General features: G+C 42.1%; 1 protein-coding gene across 1 annotated transcript; it reads left to right on the top strand.

The window, feature by feature from the left end:
- Positions 1-1783: 1783 nt before the first annotated feature.
- opn7b (opsin 7, group member b) lies at positions 1784-12286 on the top strand (the record flags this gene model as incomplete). Its single annotated transcript, XM_079740848.1, has 5 exons — positions 1784-1871; positions 2039-2201; positions 3500-3627; positions 10728-11062; positions 11804-12286. 5 exons carry the CDS (start codon positions 1784-1786, stop codon positions 12284-12286), a joined length of 1197 nt encoding a protein of 398 aa, XP_079596974.1.
- Between the last annotated feature and the right edge of the window lie 8191 nt (positions 12287-20477).

Below are 20477 nucleotides of genomic sequence, written 5' to 3'. Positions count from 1 at the left end.
CAGACTGAAGTAGAGGAATCTCATTGGTTACCATGGACATGTGCAAACTGACGTAAAAGAAACTTATTGGTTAATATGGTTACATGCATATTGAATTAGAATAACTAATGGGTTAATATGGACACGTGCAAACCTAATAAGAATAAGCTTATTGGTTGATATGGACATGCACAAACTGAATTAGGAAAGCTTATTGCTTAACATGGATATATTTTCCAAAAAAAACAAACCTTGTGTTTATCCTCATTTCTGCATTGGGGTAGAAATCTGTAAACACAAAATGTCATGTTCTAGCATCAGTAGCAGATCTTTCCTGCATGTGTGGTTACAAGGGCCCAGTCAAAGAAATATGGCCCTGACCTGTCTGACACAGTTTTCTGCCACAGTTGTGTCTAGGTCCGAGAGCCAGCCTGGGGTCCCGCCAACTCGTGCTTGGCCATCTCTTCCCAGTTCAGATGTTGTGAAATTGCCAGCAACCCTTGAGGAACTTATCGCAGATAATTTATCTCTGCTTCGTCATCTCAGAATGTACAAATGCAGTATAATACCGGTGATTGTGTGGATCCTGGTGGGAGAAGCCTTAAACAATCAACACTCTTTTGGAAACAGCACAGTGGAGCATCATCAGGAGGTAACTGAAAGGTTCCCCTGAGATGTTATAAGGACAAACAGAAGTTTAGTAGTAGGGGTATTGTCACAAGCCGACCGTGGCGGTTTTGGCAAAGAGGGGAGACGCAGACAATTGACTGAGTTTAACAAAAAGGTTTATTATAACCAAGTGAATATAACATAACATAACATAACATAAGGTATGGCGTGTGTATTCAATCTAGTCAGTGATGTAAGTGTGTGTGTACGTAAAAGTGTATGGGTGTACTGTTGTAAGGTGTAAACATACCTAGGATACAACCAAACCAAAAGACCAAAGGAACCAACAATAAGTGGTGCCTCCCAAAGGAGAACCACCCTGACACTGGGCACACAGGTCTACTTAAATAAGCCCAGCTCAGGTGTTGTCAATGAGCTCGTTAGGCTCCCCTCGTTAGGGTCGCGACAGTATTCATTGAGTCAACTTCTTGAATGTGGCTTGTGGTTTGTTCCGTATCATTTATATGTGGATATGCCTAGTTTAATGTTCAGGAGACTCAAGACTCACTTGTTTAGAGTTCGCCAGGACTCTGCATAACCTCCCTTCTCCCTCCCCTTCACCTCCATGTTTGCACTTCCTGGCACTTACTGTACACACTTATTGTATGTTGTACATCCTGGCATTTAAAAATAGTACTTTGCATCCTATCATTGACATCTTTGGTGTATACTGGGAATGGGTTAACATAGCAATTGTAAGTGCCTGGCACTTGTTCTATGAACATCCTTACTGTAACGACAGTGTTATATTGTTGTTTCTTTTTCTTCTGAAAATGTTATGGTGTTGTCTGCTAAATCGCCTTAATGTAAATTAAATGTAATGTAAATGTGATGTAAATGTCATGCAAATGTAATGTAAATGCCTCTAATTGATTTTGTTCTGTTGGGCCTTGTATGATCCTGAGGGTCTTTATGATACATCTTAGTTGTAATTGGCAAAAGTAAAAGTCTTCCATAAAACATATATATATAGGAAAATGTAATAAAATGGAAAATAGCGTCAGCAAATTAACTTTGCTCAAATTGCATTAGACTACTTTGTAGTCGTTAGAAGTAGTTACTAAAAACAGGACTTTAACAAGTCTGTCTTTGTCCTTTTCTTTGTCTACTCTGTCTATATTTTCAATTGTCTTAGATGGGAAATGCCTCCGAAATGAATTTGCTCGTGTCAAGCATATCCAAAGAGAACGACTTTCTCATGGCCACCATTTACACCATTTTTGGTAAGTCTTTATTTGCATATTTTTCTACAGAAACCTCTGGCCTCTTGAACATAACGAACTGAACGGAACAATTAAACAGACAATTCAACCAATTAATAGCACCTTTTCTTCTAATTCCCCTCCTCCTCCTCCTCTTCCTGCTCCTCGTCCTCCTCTTCCTCCACCAGGTGTGCTGTCTCTGATGGGGAATGGCGTCCTGCTCTTCGTGGCCTACAGGAAGAAGTCGTCCCTGAAGCCTGCAGAGTTCTTCGTGGTCAACCTGTCCATCAGCGACCTCAGCATGACCATCAGCCTCTTCCCCCTGGCCATCCCTTCAGCGCTCGCTCACAGGTGAGCGGCCCATTGGCCCTGCCCTTCTCCACACCGACCTCCTTTCCAACCCCATGCCCTCTTCTGCTCCCCCTTTTCGCCATCCCTCACCTATTTTCTCCTTTACTACTCGCTTGTTGCCCCTCCCTGTTCTTTTTCTTTCGATCTGTCACTAAATGTTGTTATTGTTTGATTGTTGGAGTTTACAGCTGACAGATCTATAGACTGTAACATGTACACTGAGTGAGCCAGAGGAGCTATCTGCTTCAACCTTTATGGACATTTTTACACCGTCTGGCTCTCATCCTCCCTTACCCCAGGGCTATACTGCCTGACATCCCTGTCGGCCGTCACATTAACTTGCCGTTACATGTGGTCCCTAGCGGAGTGTCACAAAGTGTTAGGTTGTGCGCTGTATCACTGATCACAATCACTGTACCAAGAAGGATGTCATCGTTAATAAATGTTTGCGGCATGGTTACACGTTTCACCATCGAGAATTGATTGATTATGTGGTTTGGGTGGAGCCATCAGACCGTCCGGCCTTGCCTAGCCGAACGGAACAGCATACGGGATGCTGATGGAGGAGGATGGCCGAGCTGTGGGGTCCGGTTATGGTTATGGGCCATTATTATATACAAGTTTATACGCCATGTAATTCACAGAAGAGAGTGTGAAGTATGATATGATGGACAGGGCCCCACCGAAAACATAGTTGGATGGAGTTTTAAGAAAAAGTATATTTCTTCCTCTGGGGCTCGGAGAATTTCTTTGAATTAATAATCCAATATTAACAGGAATTCACTCTCTGCATTAGGGAATATCTATTAAAGGGTTAATGCCTGGCGATCTCTATCTCCCGCTTTCTCCTCACTCCCGCTATCTCACTCACTTACCTCCTCTCTGAATGGCATCCCTCACCACTTCCCTCATTGCCCCAGCGGCACTTTAAGTGCGATTGATACGCGACTGTCACACGTCCCGTGATGCCTGTTAACCACCACAGCTAGATGTCAGCTGGAGGTGTCCCGATCGGGGGGTACCAGAGCATGATGGGAAGGTCAGGAAACACCCCCCTCCCGGTTCTTCAGCAGGCTGGCACTGAATCATGCCATTTATCAGGCTTTGTTTTTGTATTGCTGTGGATCACAAGAGCAGTGGCCCGGTATTAAAATGTCAGCTAGTGACACATGACGAATGGCCTCCCTCTTGTGGAGGCTTACATGTTTTTACAGCTCACTTTTAAAAGTCTCTCTCTCTCTCTCTCTCTCTCTCTCTCTCTCTCTCTCTCTCTCCCTCTCTCTCTCTCTCTCTCCCAGGTGGCTGTTTAACCCGTCGCTGTGCACTGTCTATGCGTTCTGCGGGGTGCTGTTTGGCCTGTCCAGTCTGACCAACCTCACTGTGCTCTCCTCCGTCTGCTGGCTCAAAGTCTGCTGCCCCAACTATGGTGAGAAGAAAAACCTACAACAGATTCAGCTTGAAAGACCATGGTGCCCCATTATCATTATACACGGTAGACAGTTATGGTACGGAAAAATGACAGATTTGAGCATTTAGCAGACGCATTCATCCTACTTAAGGCGGCAACACACCAGGCCGAAAATCGGCGTCGGTGAGACTTGAGAGGCCGGTGACATGAGTCTCTTTGGTGTGTACGGTGTAATCGGCCACGTCTGCGTTCTTTTTAGCCGATTTAACATGTGACAACGTATTTTATACGTTTTATACTTTCTACTACTTTATCACATCTTATACTTTATTACCTCTTACAATAAAACACATATTTGAAACAGCAAATCTCCCTGCATACTATTGTCTTATATAATAGGCCATGGACTGCTCCTATTGCGTCTGAATGTGGGCCAGTCAGTGTTGTCTATGGACATCATTCACATGAAATGAACACTTCCTTCGTCCTCCATTCCCATGTAAGAGATGTCACTACTGACAAATGCCGATTTATGATTACATTAACTTGACATTTGAACTTTTCACATTCCATTATTCCCTGACCAAAAACTATGCGGCATGTTTCCAACATATATGACGTGTGGTGACTTAGCAGTGATGATGCTACTTGAGGCAATTATGATTTATATGATTTTTATTAATCCTTTGCATGCTCGCAGTTGTATCCACAGCTTCACCCAATAAGTGCGTCTAACTTTTCCCCTTACTTTTCGCTTCCGACTTTCTTCTTCCAAAAGAAAAAGCGCGAGAGCTGACAAGGCCAGTATCTTCGTATCAACATCATCCATCGTTTGACAACAGTGACTGGTGTTGACAGCGTGCTCTGTGTTTTGGTCTAGAGAGAGGACCTGGTATTTCCCTGGTATTTTTTAAACCACAATACAGATTAGCGCCGCTTGTTGTTTTGGAGAAATTACATCTCGCACAAGCGCAGAACGTACAGCGTCGGCTGTAATCGCATAGGTATGTCCTTTCCATTTCAGTTGATTGAGTCGGCCAGATAAATAGCCCGACTTCATTTACCGACGCGAATCGAGCAGTCGGGCCGGTGTGTCGCCACCTTTACAGTGCATTTTAGAGTCAAGAGGAAGCAGGTAGTGGGAAGGGTCATGCTCGAGGCATGCCTACATGTAGTACTGTTGTTTACATACATAGACCATTGGTTTCTGAACATAAAACCTTTCAGCTTAGAGTCAACGTGCCTAGCCACTACACTATCCTCTACGTATTCGCCCCGACGTGGCGCGTCCCAACGATGAGTTTGTAATGGGACATTTCTGATGGCATTTACAGGAAGCAGGCTTGTTGCTAAGTTGTCTGTACTGCTAATGTTTGTAATTTGGTGATAACACTGCACCCATGTTATTTGAGCTCTGGACGACTTAAGGCCAATTTCCACCATAACCAGCACAGAAGCAGCACAGAAGCAGTACGGCAGCGAAGCGGCTGTGTTCCGTACCGTGCATAATTATAATAGGCCTATCTGAATTCTAAAAGTTATTATGATTAGAATGATTCATACAATACTATTCACGAGTTATATTCAACCCCTACACATCAATATTTAGCCATTAAATACGGTATGATTTCTAGATGTCATGGCAACGTCGCGGTCTGCGCGCGACACTGGACTTGCGAATAGAGAATAGACAAGGCATCGACTTTCATTTCTTCTTTGCCACTGATTAGCTATTGATACCATAGATAGACTGTATACTATTACAATACCCTGTGAATTTCATAGGGGTCGATGTGAGCTCATGAATATTCATGAGCAAATGCAAACTGATTGGCTGTATAAGTGTTCTGAGACACTGCTGCGAACCGGCAACTTTCAAAAATAGAAGAGGCACGAATCGTAAGCTAAGTGCCGGTTTGGGGACGGTTCTGTGCCGTGCCGCGACCGTATCCAGTGGAATAGCCTACTTTGACTATAATAGTTTCTATTATTTTCGGAGACCGTTTCACTGCCGTGCCGCTTCCGTGCCGGTTCTGGTGAAAATTGGCCTTTTTGGTGTAATTTCAAATGCAGCATTGCCAGTCTTTAACCTGTGATCCTCCCATCAATATGTAAACGAAGGGACAGTTTCAGAGCTCTGTAGGAGGTTTATGATTTTCCTCTGAGGATGTGCTATCTGTTGAGAACTGAACATCAAATTAATTTGTATGCTTGCTTAAGTTCCTGGAAGCACGTTTCTGGAGGCTTTGCTGGGATCATAACTGTATGCCTTTGAGGGTCAGTATGTTTGCTAAACTAACGATTGGCTTTAGTATAGGCTTCATCCCCCAGGGCCAGGGTTAGCAGCCCCAGACTTGCTAGGACTGCAGCTCTTAAGCACGCTTTTCAAACCTCAAATGAGCAGTGACGTGCAGTCAGGGGAGGCAGGTGAGGCAGAGCCTCACCTGTCATCATGAAAAGAAAAAACAAATTATGATAAAATTTAAAAATTGTAAAAAATATTATATATTGGTATTTGTCTAAATGTAATTAATGTACGATTCCAATAATTTAAAGCATTTTTATTATCAAAATCGCAGAATTTGCCTTTTTCCTGAGGGGAAATACGCGAGCTGAGGCCTGCTGAGGCAGCGAGCAGTGCTGCCTCACCAAGAATTGCGCAATCCCTGGGTAGAGCGCATGCGCTCTACCCAGTTTGCTTTTTCACCGTTGCCACCAATGTAATGTTTGCAGACACTTTTATTGTATGATCGCACTTTACTTAAACTAGTTAATGTATTTGATGTACATTAACTAGTTTCAGTATTAAGTATGATTAAGTATGATAACTAGTTTAAGCATGAGTTTATGCTGATCTGACATAAAACCGCGCTGAAAAAGCATGAAATGAGGCAGCCAGTACCTCTGCCTCACTGAAGGGGGCGTATGCGTGAGCCCACAGTGTTTACAGGATGCTTCCGTTAACTTCTTTTAAGCAGTCAAGTGCACTGCATCAGTTTGTTTATTTAAAAAAAAAAACATTTCTGACTGCAAACATGGAAGATAATGATTCAAGGCCAGTACTATATAACAATTGAGTTCATATTTTTGTAAATCTGACTCTGAAAAAGTCAGTGCCTCACCAGCCACAGACCTCACAGCACGTCTCTGCAAATGAGAGAACACCAGAACTGCAGTCCCATAGTAAAAAATAATATTTCCTTTGTCCTTTCTTAACCTCTTATCGTTGAAAACCTCATGAGGTCAAGGAAAGATGTGAAGCAGAATTCATAAGGACTTAGGAAAAGAAAATCGGAGTGCTAAGTGAAGCCGACCGCACTCACACTAGGCTACATCAGCGGATGTTATAAACGTTTGGTTGCCGTTGGGAAACAGGAAACGTTTCGAAGATGGACCACTAAAAGCGTATTTTAGATTCTTGGACAGTACTGAAAAATGATTCCTTATTGCTACGGTTGGAATTGAAATGGAAAGGAAAGGAATGTAGGCAACAAGTTACAAAAGGGGAAACAAAATGTTATCTTATTGATAATGGTTTCGCACTCTCACACTCCTGTCTCCTGTGAATGGACCAATTGTGGGTCATTTTAAATATTCCTGCCCCAAGGAATTCTGGGACTGCATTATCTTCTTTCCTTTAGTAAAGGATGGTCCAGTGTACCCTGTGCTAAAGGAGGTAAGAATGGAAGTATTGAAGCACCTTTCCATAGCATTGAGAGAATTCATATAGCTCTTATCATGGCGGCCACTAAGATTATTCCGGGTCATTTCAGTCAGTTAGGAACCCTCCTAAACAGACCAGATTATCCGACCGCAGCCCTGAGGTTATTTTCGTTTGCCACGCTGGGCTTCTAGACAATATTTATCATGTAATCTGTCCCTTAAGAACAGACACATTACCGTCCCAGCAGCAGACCTGCCTAAACCAGGAATGATAGTGGCAACATCTAAAGGAGGTTGTTTAATTACCTTTTTAGGTTGTATTATAGTACTACTTTAAAGCAGTGGGAGACCATGGAGGAACAAGGAGTCAAGGACACAGCATATTTTCAATAAAGACCAGAGCCGGATGTGCTGTGTTTGCACATTAATTGGTGTCCTCATGCAAACAAATTTAATCTATTTGACAATGGAGCTTTAGCAAATCTAGCTAATCGTGTCAAATTGAATGAATTTAGTTTTCAGCTTGGTCATTTATAACTGAAAAGGCACTGATATGGCACACAGTAAGCACATACACACACAATAAAAAACATACACACACACATATACACACACTTAGACTAGACAAGCGAGAGAGAGAGAGGGAGAGAAATAAAAGAGAGAAAAAGAATGAAAGAGAAGTGCACGAGAGAGAGAGCAGCATGTAATAAGCCGACGGAAGGTGGACACCCGGTGTGACTTCCATTCTGCTCCTTAGTGAATATACCCATTTCAAACGGTGTTGGGTTGACTCAGCCCCAAGGACTCCAGGGTTGAGTCCTTAGGGAAATTACCTTGTGGACCTTGCAACCCGCTGAGTGCACACCACATGTTTTACAGCTTACAGAACGGGTGCCTTACATGTTTGACATTGCCATGGTTGTGTTAAATATATCAAAAGCATATAATACCTTGAACAGTGCTGTGGGTGGCTGGAAAAGGCCTTCATGAATGCTGCTCTGTGAATGCTACTCTGTGAATGTCTTTTACTGTTGCCTTGTATAGGGATCAGTGAGAGTGTCTCATCACACATCTTAAACCAAGAGATTGGCAGGAACAGGAAGATGTGTCTATAGCTGTATGTTTACATTGTGTGTGTGTGTGTGTGTGGGGGGGGGGGGGGGGTTGTGCGTGCATGCGTGCTTATTCAGTGTACCGATCTTCCTTCTCTCTGTGTTAACAGGGCTGACACATTTTATTCAGAATATACATACACACACATGCACACACACACCTATATACTATATATATCATTATATTCTGACTAATTGATGGAACTCTTTTCGCCCTTCAAAGCTGGCTTTGTTTGCTTGCTATAATTTACTTAATATTGGGATTCTTTTTTAACTCAATTGAAAGCACATAACTAATACAACTAAACAGCAAAGAATGATATATGGCTTTAATGGCAGACAACTTTAGGGGTATGTCTGTCTACTGGCTCCCTGATGGTATTTTCCGCATAGGACGACTGCCACTATTAGGCAAAGTAGAGTCTAAATCGAAGCCCCAGAGACCAACTGGCTTTTTGCTCCTGTTGCAGGATATGTACACAAATCCGTCAAGGCAATAGTCATTAAACTAAAAAATAAAAGCTTGTGCAAAGTAAAACTGGGTACTGCAAAATTGTTGTTAACAATACCGTTTTTTTAGATCTGACAAAAATGAGGGGGAAAATTGGAATAAACTTTATTTTTATGCATTGTCGACACTACCTTAATGACAGATATTCCAATTATTTGGTTGCACCAATGCGGCATGAAGGACACATAAAGTGAAAGGGTCTGAGATATCAAAAAGTTATATTTCAAAAAGCTTCAGAAGTACGACTGGATATTCTAAAGAAAGGCTTGCCCTCAATGCAGAGACAGTTCAATTATATATGTTCTGTCATTCTGGCAGCAGAATTCTGAATAACTTCCGACTTGCAAATGGATTATTTAAAGGGCCGCGGAAAAAAGGACAATATACCTGAGAGAAAAGCATGGATATTCTTTAGTGTGAAATCACGGCAAAGCTTTTAATCACTGGCCTGTTCTTGGAGTGCTCTGTCATCCACTTCTAGGCTACCGGTAGAGCTGGCTTCGGTAGAAGGATGAAAGCATACTGGATTAGACAGCAGCCTCCATGTCATAAACAAACATTCTATTCAGAGACACCTTCCTCACTTGCTTTGTATTAAATTGGTGAAAATCGCGATTCAAACCATGAGATGTCTTTCATTCTCAGAAACTCTTGCGCTCCCCTCATCTCTCAATTTCCCCTTGATGGCCATTAGTATCTATTCTATATGTCTCCACACAGACACACACGCGCAACACTCTGCTGAAAATCAATTAGGGAACCAGAAGCCATTAATAATCTAGATTCCCCTGTATAAAAAACAAAACACATGCACAGAGAGGCAGAGGGAGTCCGGCCCACCGATACTGCGGCCCACCGGGATTTGTCTCAGTATGCCCGGGCGGCCAGCACACCACTGGGTCCCAGAAGAGACTGCTGAAGATAATTTGTAAAGTTTCAATCAGATTACGAGGTCGCAAGAGGAAACTGAGGAACAATGTATGATAAACGAAAGGAAAAAGGTGGAACGGACTCCTCAGGGCCTCGTGTGGCCCTGCTCGTTAAGTACAGCTGTTCTTCTGGTTTCAGGCCTCTAGCAGAGCTACTATTTCTTCAGTGTAACCAACGGTAGCCGAAGGTTAACTCTCACCGTGGTAACCCCTGAGAGTGATATGTGATATGTGCGCCTATCCGTTAAGCAGCATCTTAACGGCTTTTATTGGAGGAAATTCAGGTTAGCGATGAGATCTTTCTCTGAATAGATTATACAACTCATTGCAACTGATCTTCACTTAAAGGCCCTGATTCTTTTTTATGTGAACATGTGGCCATATATTAGGGAACACGGCTATCGTTCCTTTCACCCAGCCGGAGGCTTAGGGAGTCAACACCATTCTAGTTTAACATCAGTGCATGCAGTCGGTTTCTATGGCATGGAACTGCCCCAGGTTATTTGTGTGACTGTTTTTTGTTTTTATAGAATAATTCTATGTTTCATTTGCAATAAATGATCATGCGTCTTTATTCTTACAAAGAGGGGTATGCAATTAGAAGTGTTGTGCTCAATAAAGTCTAACAACGCAGACAGCATGAAAGTACATCGTGTCTGGTCTCCCTTATCTCCATATAGCTCTCTACATTTGTCGGTAATGAGTCTGCTTTTCTTATCTCCCCGTCTCTCTCTATCTCTCTGTGTCTCCTGTCTATCTCTATCTCTCTGTCTCTCTCTATCTCTCTGTCTCCCTCTATCCCTCTGTCTCCCTGTCTCTCTCTGTCCTTCTGTCTCTCTGCCTCTCTCTGTCTCTCTGTGTCTCCCTTTCTCTCTGTGTCCTTCTGTCCCTCTATACCTCCAGGTAACAAGTTCTCCTACTGGCATGCCTGCCTGCTGGTGGCGGCGGTGTGGTGCTATGCCATGGTGTTTGCCGTGGGCCCCCTGAGCGGCTGGGGCCAGTACGGCGCCGAGCCCTATGGCACGGCGTGCTGCATCGACTGGAACGCCCCCAGCCACAGCCGGGCGGCCATGAGCTACATCATCTGCCTCTTCTTCTTCTGCTACATTGTCCCCTGCACTGTCATTGCCCTATCCTACGTCTTCATCCTGATGACCGTCCGGGGGTCCCGCCAGGCCGTCCAGCAGCACATGTCCCCCCAGAACAAGGTCCCTAACACACAGACCCGCATTGTTAAGGTGAGAGCCTTCAGAACTCTCCCAAGGTCCGCTGTAGGGATATCACACCTGGTGGCCCAAGCTACATGTGCATGCTGTGACCCACCTGTGGAGGTGTTGGGGTTAGGGTTAGTAAATAGCAAGTACCAAGAAAGTGTATTGCCCATCCATACAGTATCCCCGTTTCAGTGAAGGCATGCGTTCATTTTATGTTTAAAAGCCATCCTGCGCCCTGCCACGTCCAGAGTTTGACATCCACTGTGTTAATATATATATATATATATATATATGCAAGGGCGTAGGAACCGGGGGGGACGGAGGGGACGTGTCCCCTCCAATATTGGAGACAGGCGCATTTGTCCCACCTAAAAATTATACCGGGGGGAGAAAAATATTTTATTTTATTTTGAAAGCGCAACATAGCGTCTTGTCACCGCTTCTTATTCTAAAAAACTGGATGATTGAGTGTGCAATTAAATAATTTATTTGATATTTATCAGTTCATTACTGCCATTCAAAATGTGTTTTCCTTTACATTTACAAATGTATCTTTTTAGTAGAATAAAATATATTTGTGAATTTTTTCAGTGTTGTTAATTTATGACATATTTCTGTTCAAACCATTAACGGATCTGTCAGGTTTCCAATATGTGTCCCCCCCAATGTTTAACTCATTCCTACGCCCCTGTTTGTATGCAACATATTAAGTCCTCACGCAACACATGACCTGTCTGTCTCTTATTCTCCTGTCTTCTCCTCCAGCTCTCTGTGGCAGTGTGCCTTGGTTTCCTCATCGCGTGGAGTCCCTACGCCGTTGTCTCCATGTGGGCGTCGTTCGGAGACCCAGAGAATGTGCCGCCGATGGCGTTTGCCCTGGCAGCCATGTTTGCCAAGTCCTCCACCCTTTACAATCCCGTCATCTATTTGATGTTCAAGCCCAACTTCCGCAAGTCCCTGTGCAGGGACGTGGCCCTGTTCAGGGGCACGCTGTGCGCCTGTCTGTTCCAAGCGGACCCCATCCAGAAGGACGCCTGTGAACAATTGCAGCGCAAAGTAGAGCATGACTCCGCGAGGCTGCCCAACTGGCGGCCTGACAGCCAGTCCAGCAGACACTGTCCCGAGAGCAGCTCTGGGGAACACTGCAGTGACACTCCCCAGAGGACCAAGAGGATGCTGGCGTGGTCGCTGAACAGCGAGCTGACCGTGAGTCAGCTCTCCAACGAGGCGCAGAGCGACTTCCTCTGAAAACAAAAGGGGTAAAACGCCAACACGTCACCACACGACGTGTTGAGTTCACAAACAAGGTGTTAAGCAATGGATCAAAAACTCTAATGGAAGACAAAACAGAGAAAGTTCAATGTTCAGAGGTTGTCTCGGTCTGGCTGTGCTGTTGCAGAGATAATGGCAGAAGAGTCTGCACTTTGTCTGCACGGTTCTTAAATTTGACATTCTCTCACCATGGTCATTCCCAGAGGTCCTTGATCAGTGCGAGGGATGGAGTAACGCAGTGTTCCTTTTTTTGTTCAGGATATATAAACTGATCAAACACAGTCGATCAACTCATTCACTCGTGGCAAGATGGGGTGTTCAGAAGAGGATTTGAACAAATGTATTCATACAGTGGTCAGGCTGCTACACAGGTTTGATTTCAAACCTTTACAGAAACTTTGTCTATGGAGGTTGGTGTCCGGACAGGACGCATCAACTTGTCTTCACATCGGTTGCTGGAATAATCCTGTTAGCAGTGCTGACCAAGTTTGGGTTTGCTGTTGGCCAAGAAGGTTTACCGACATGATCAAAGATGAATGGCCGGCCATATTATGTTTGTTGGGGTACCCCCGGGCAGGTGGTTTCCCGAAGAGAGCCATTCCATGTAACACGCATCTGCAGATTCCCAGCCTTCAGCGACATGATCGATGAAAATACATACGGAGCGAAAGAAAATGAAAAGCGCCGTTCACCCAGCTTTAAGCTTGTCTGCCGTAAGACATCAGAGGTTAATCTAAACTCTGATTCGTGAAATGTTGAAAGAAAAGCTATTTGATCTTTTCGGAGATCAAATGGATGTTTAATGCCTCAAATATATGCTGAAGCCTAAAAAGAGAGGACTTGAAAGTGTAAAGCTCAACAATTTTGCAATCGGATATGAGAACATAAATATTCTATCAGGTGAGATGAGCGATGGCAAAAAGCCATCCAAGAGAGAGAGAGAGAGAGAGAGAGAGAGAGAGAGAGAGAGAGAGAGAGAGAGAGAGAGAGAGAGAGAGAGAGAGAGAGAGAGAGAGAGAGAGAGAGAGAGAGAGAGAGAGAGGTCTTATCCGGTGGATTAGTGGGCAGCAAATAAACCTCATTATTACAGAAACGTGTTCAGGATCACTAACTCTCTCCTGGCTTGACTTCACAACAAATCCTGTTACCAATATAATTAGTCCAAATTAATTTATTGTAGTGATTCTGCAAAAAAAAAAGCGTTTAGCAATAGCGTGCCTGCAGTACTGCACTTTTGTCTTTATAATGAATGTGTTTCCTGCAACTTATCTAATAACAAATGTAAATGTCTCATCACAAAGACCAGGGTGCTGTATTGCTGTTGTTTACATCTGTGGCGGACACATTCACGCTGAATCTGAAATATCAAAGTTATTTTGATAAATGGTACTGGTCGCAGGTATTTAGTAAAGATAGCAGAGAAAGTTACATAATTTGATAACCCAGACTGGGGTTCCATTTAAGTACCTCTTACAAGGCGGCAAGTCATAGTGAGTCGGTATTCCTGTACCTGTTTACAGTTTCCCTCATTGATAAATATTGAGCTTGATTCATTGGTTCTCAAAACAGAAATTGATAATCATCATAACATTTGATGAAAAACGACACAGGACTAACTTAACATTTGTCCGGTTATTGTCGTATTTCTGTGGAAGTGATCATGGATTTGAAGGAGTATACCTTACATAGGGTAATTTTGGACTAATTGGAGATACACAGTGTGTTTACGTAACTGTAAAGAGTGTATCTCATCATTGGTTCTTCAAGATAATACCTCCAATGCAATCTGGATGTCCAAACATCTGGTCCTCTACAGCTCATGGCTGCGGATCCTCTTTCTTCCCACACCGGCCGATACTGCAGGTATGTATCTCTATAGTTAGCTTGTTAAGTTCTCTGAAGACCCACAGAATGATCCAGATGGAGGATAATGATTAGTAATGATAGTGATGATGGTGATGATGAGTGTATGGCTTAAATATAGCCGTCTTCGGACCTTGCCGGCTCATTTCACTGACAGCCATATAGATAATAAGGGGTGAGTGATTGATCTGAATGGAGAGATTTCTAAATTGGTGTGCATGGGAATTCCACCCTTACAAAAAACATGGTTTCCCTTTAATGGTTGCTAAATAATGCATTTCTGTATAAAACATTGAAATTAGTGCATTATGGTGCCTTCCGTTCCCATCTTATTTGTATTTCTGATGAGTATTGTCAAATAGATCCAGCCAGAGTCGTGTGTTCATGGAATGAAGATAAGCCTGAGGGAGACCAGAGAAGAATGCACAGCTATCAATAATTTTATACCATACCATTATACCAATACCATTTCTTGAAGTAGAGAAATCAAGTAATCCAGCAAATATATATGTTTTGTAGGAACTTATTACTTTGGAATTGTCAAATCTCTCAGGAGTTGCAGTAGGAAGGGAGAAGGGGGGAAGGGTATGGTAATTGTATAACTCCTGGAGTGATCACGTGGTACAGAACTACAGGCTCCAATATCATACTTTGTGCTTACAAAAAACGGAATAGGGGGCTGAACTCTTAACAAAAAACGGTATTGCCTTGATTGAAAAAAATACTTTCAATCAATCAAGGAAATATTTTCTTCTTAGTAAATTATTACAAATGTTATACTATAATGTATAGTTATAATAATGAGTAATACTATTTAAATTGCTTATATATGCTATATATAGTATAGATGTTGATTATATGTGGTTACTAAGGTATCTATGTGCATGCTAAACTGCGAAAATTATATTGTAGTCTTGTATCCCGAATAACATGAGGAGTATAAAATGTGCCTCAAGCCGTCGAACGTGGATTACATTGAGTTTGTGTTTGTGGATGCAGGAGAGCTTCTCCATACCTTCTGCGTATCAAATCAGGGCATGATCTTAGTAAAGTGGATTTGTTACACCAGAAACACCAACGATTTGCCTTAGCTCCGTATAACCTTGTGATTTAAAAATACCTACCAAACATTCTATGTAGTGTTTCCTCAAACAGCAGGGATATGCACTCCTCTCCCCTTCCCACACTTGCACACGCACACATACGCACACACACAAACACACACACACACACACACACAAAACCAAATAGCTTAAAAGTATATAAAATCAAACCATCTACATGATGGAATAGGCTATGATAATAGACTGCCTCACATCTATTCATCTTCTCACTTGCATCTCACATCATGCGTTGCATGACTCAAAAAGAAAAAGTTTTAATGTTGGTTTATCTCTTGTGACTCTGTTTGATACCTGAAGCTGTGAATTATATTACGCATTGTACTGGAGTGATCAAATCGCATGGACCTCCTCATGGGCGTTTCTCAACGGGGCCTCACCTCCCATTGGTTGTAATCAGGGGGGATGTGACACTTGTTCCTCTATCTGGATGTTGGTATGATTCCGAACATTTGAATGGATCCACACACACACAACCACTACTGTTCGGATTTTGTGTCTCCCAGTGTTCAGCTGTTTAAGCTGCACTCACTTTAACGTGTTCATATCCAAACTGCCAAGATGAATTGACAAATACGTTGTCAGACTTTGATACGTACCTGTTGTTATTGGAATACTTCTGAATACTTTGAGGTTGACCATTGGGGTTATTGTTTAAAATGCCTTTCTGAATAGATTATCATTTTCCTGATGGTTTGTACCAAAGGTTACAGAGCCCTTCAAGTCATAGTTCAAAACCAGAACTTTTGTTTTCTTGAAAACCAGCATTTGTTATCTGTACATTTTTTAGCCAGCACACAATCTAGAATGTGAAAGCTTGACATATCAAAGGCTTGCCTTCCAGTCTTATGTTGGACAGAATGTGGTTTCTGTAAGAGACTCTCGGGCGAGCAAGGACATGCAAACCACAAGCTCAAACTGTGATTTTTTCTATTCTGTTTACTCAAGGAACTTTGTCTGCACGATTCTTAAATTTGACATTCTCTCACCATGGTCAGATTCAACTGACTCCACTTCATCCAATGTCAGGGATTTTAATTGCATGTATATAAAGCATGTATGTATGTCTACGTACAGATGTCAAATATATATCGGCCACCATGCTGATAAGCCTCAAAGTGTGCTGGGGGAGGGTGGGGGCTGGGAATCGAAAAATGCTTTGATTTCTTATCTATTTTTCTGTAACTTAGTATGCATTTCCACTGCAAAACATCCTTCTAATAGTGTGCCCTCTTTTGAATGCCATACCAATGGTCACTCTTTTTTTTAATTTAAGGCCTGGTTCAGACAATATTACATTTTAGTACATACACTGTATATCTCTGTTTTAATTATTGTATAATCCCATGAAAAAAAAATAATCATGAGGTTTTTGTTACCCTTTCTATCTACATTTGGACAGCGAGTCCTCTTCCACGGAGCCTGCCAATGTTGCACCGCCATGTTTCTACAGTAGTCCAGAACGGACAAATGACTTTAGAAAGGACAAGTTCATTTGTAGTCATAATCACTACGGCTTCTAGTTTTACTTAAATAACCCCATAATTTAACACTTGGCTGCTCAATGCTGTCGTAGATGATGACTCATTTTGTTAGTACCTACTGGCACCTAGACCACTGTAGCTTCTCCTACGCCGTAGGAAAGGGAGAGATGGGTGGGGGGTACTTAGTTGATTGCAATCTGAAACCTCACCACTAGATGCCACTAAATCCTACACACTGCACCTTTAAGGACATTGTGAAAAACATGCATTGATATAGATGTGGACCATAACATGGCCTAGCATAAGATTTGAGATCAACTTGACCCTGTATACTAAAAACAGTGTGTTAAAGAGAATATATGGGAATCAACCAATTCCCAACCTGTTTATAAGCTATTTTTCTTGTTATAAATTCCTATTTGTTGCCAGTTTACAAGTGAAACTTCAAATAACCTTCTCCATTTAAAGCTTGCCTACATTATCCTGACATTGGGATTCTGTGCTATCTGGAAGAAGCCTAGAAAATGCACTTCCTAAATACCAACTGAAAAGGTCCTCTAAGATTGCATTTAGTTAAATGGGCTTATGATGCACATAGTGTGGTAAACCATGTGCTTTCTCTGGTACAGTATGATAAATCCTAAATGGACTGTACTACACACCCAGGCTAATCCTCTGCATGTATTATGAATGAGTTTTCGCGCTGGAATCTCAGCAATGCAGAGTAGAGGATTAAATAAGCTATATGCGGTATGGCAATATCAATATACATTGATTATTGTTTGTTCTCTGGAACGGCAAAATGTACACCCTGCACTGAATTATAAGACTGTAAGAGGTGTGTTCATATATACAAATTAGTGCTGTCAGTTTAACGCGTTATTTACCGCGTTAACGTAAACCAATTTTAACGGCGTTCATTTTTTTATTGCGCGATTAACGCTCTTTTGGCTTGGCAAACGTTGTAGTTTTTTCCCCTGCTGTATCAACAACCAGTCACATTACAAAAACTACAACACCATACTGGATCTAGCTACACCGGAAACAAAACAACAAGCACGCCACACAAACTTGTTAGGGCAAGCAAGGATACACCAGATCAACTCGGCTGCCAGATCGACTCAGGGTCCTGCGCTTACAGATGACTATCGACACTTGACGTATCGACACAAGCCAACGGACGAAACCCGGAAGGGTTGTTTATCAACAGGGCTCAATCATGGACATAAAAAGAAGGCTCAATCCGTTTTGGTTTTGATTTCATTGAACGCATCCCGTTCTTTCGCACAAACAAAGCCATTGGAAACACGTCTAAAAGCACTGATGAATGCATATGCAACCCAGTTCCTGTTAGGGACTCTTATTCTGAAGGAGCAGAACGTAAGTGTCTGCCTGTGGGTCGCTGTTTTGACTGTGTGTTGGGAGCGCTGGAAATAAAGTGGATCGCCCCGTTCAGTGAATGGAGTTAACCGATTCTTCTTTTATATATTACCCAAGTATAGGCAACAGTAAAACGCTTGGTTACACATATGTTTTTATTTTCACATATGTTAAAGTAATTATCACCTACAAAACTTATCCTATATTGATGAAAGCCCCCCCCCCCCCCCCGCTAACATTTATTAGCTCACGTTAGCCACCAATCTAAAGCCACAAATATTATCTGATCAATCTTTGTACATTAGATTATTATTCATAGATTAGAAAACAAAAGGAGATTGTTAATACTTGGGAATAACATGGGAATGAATGAAACGCGCATGCGCATTTAAAAGACAGTGTTTACAGGAAGTGCATCATTATTGCGCATCTAGGACCCCGAGTCGATCTGGCAGCCGAGTCGATCTGGTACCCACACCTGCACGAGAGTTCAATGTTGTCATTAGCTGTTACATCTTTCTGACCAATCGCAGTTCAAGGCCCACCTGGGCTGTACCACTTCGGGAGGGGCCGCTCAGTTACTCCCCTCTAGACAAAATCGACTTGGTTGCGACGTTGACAGGTTGTATGTGTTGCATCTGTTGAGTGAGTGAGAAGTTGAGGTTGCACAGTTCTGCCGGACGGCGCTGCAAGGAACTTTTATAAACGCAATATTGTTATCCCGCAGTAATCAGCCCGACAGCCCCGAAACGTTAACGGCCCACCGCCCACCGGGAATTCTCCCGAGTACCACTCCGCCACCGCGTGTGTGTGTGTGTGTGTGTGTGTGTGTGTGTGCGTGCGTGCGTGCGTGTGTGTGTGTGGGGGGGGGGGGGTGTTATTCGATAGCCTGGTAATGTGTATAGGCCTACGTATGGTAGGAATATTCATACTGGTTTAAATAATAAATTAAATAATATTTCCCATCTTTGTTGAGCAAGACTTTTGTTCGAAATTTTAGGGATTGAAACAATTAAAAGCCTAGGCTATTGAAGTTTTACGGTAGGCCTCCCACTGCACCTACCCGATCTCAAGTGGACAGGGTTGATTCACCGCGGGTCTCTCTTCTTACTGTCCTTCTCAACACTCTCTGATCTAACTAAAAGGCTAGCAGCACGAAATCAAGGGATATTTAGAATAGAAAAGATTCTGCGATTAATGGCGAGTTAACTATGACATTAATGCGATTAATCGCGATTAAATATTTTAATCGCTTGACAGCACTAATACAAATACAAGTGGACTAATATTAGAAGGATGTTTTGGTGGTCTTTAGTATGTAATGTTCCAAAAAAAGGTGGACTGTGATGTTGTATTGTACATACGTGTTTCTCTATGAAATAATATACATATCCATATTGGTTTTATAATATTCTTATCAAATTATAATTATTATTTAAATTATATTAAGCCTTTTTGTCAGTGAAGTTTCTTATGCACTGTGAACACATGATGACATAGTAAAGTGTATAAACTAAATGTATACTGTCATGTATTTTCTTGAAAAAGAAGAAAGAAAGAAGGGGTGACTGGTCCTATCTGGAAGAAGACTAATCTTACAAATCTGAAAGATAAGTCTGGTATAAGTTAAATGCAAATAAATAAAAACAACCTTCTCAAACAGAATATGACAATTTTGCTTGATTCCTCTGTTTTTCTATTATTTTGGTTCTTTACACTAAACCCTTAAACCAAACAATTAAGAATTAATCACAAAAACGCACTGCGCATGTATCACACAACACAGTCAGTTACTTCGGAAGTCAAATAAAAAAGGAAACCATCTGGCCAATAAAATCAAAGGTTAAACATCGCCAGGATTACACTAGCACTAACACTGCATACAAATCCATGAATTGTATTTAATTGCAGAAATTCCCTAGGGCATAAATTCAATGACAAACACATGCATGGTAAACCATGTAAATAACTATCCATCAAATACTGGTCTCAAATGAGATAAAATAAAGAACACAGTTATTATCGGGCCCCTTCTTGTTATAAAAGACCCCTTTGTCGCTGAAGCAGGCTGCTCAGGCAGTCTGAGTACCTCGATGGGATTCCTACTGATTGAAAACGTGAACAAAATGGTGAGAGAAAAAAAGATATTGAAACATGGGTTTGGTTTTTAAATTTTAGCCAACAATATCCTTTCCTCCATACTTCTGTATATATTCACTATGCCTTACCTCAAGCTAGCCAAGGCTGGCTTTAAATATGGAAAAGATTGGATAAAATTGACAGGAGATATGGTGAGGAACATGATCACGTGAAAAAAAT

Source organism: Pollachius pollachius (genome assembly GCF_949987615.1).
Source record: "Pollachius pollachius genome assembly, chromosome: 8".
Taxonomy (NCBI): Eukaryota; Metazoa; Chordata; class Actinopteri; order Gadiformes; family Gadidae; genus Pollachius; species Pollachius pollachius.
This window is presented reverse-complemented; position numbering and strand designations above follow the sequence as displayed.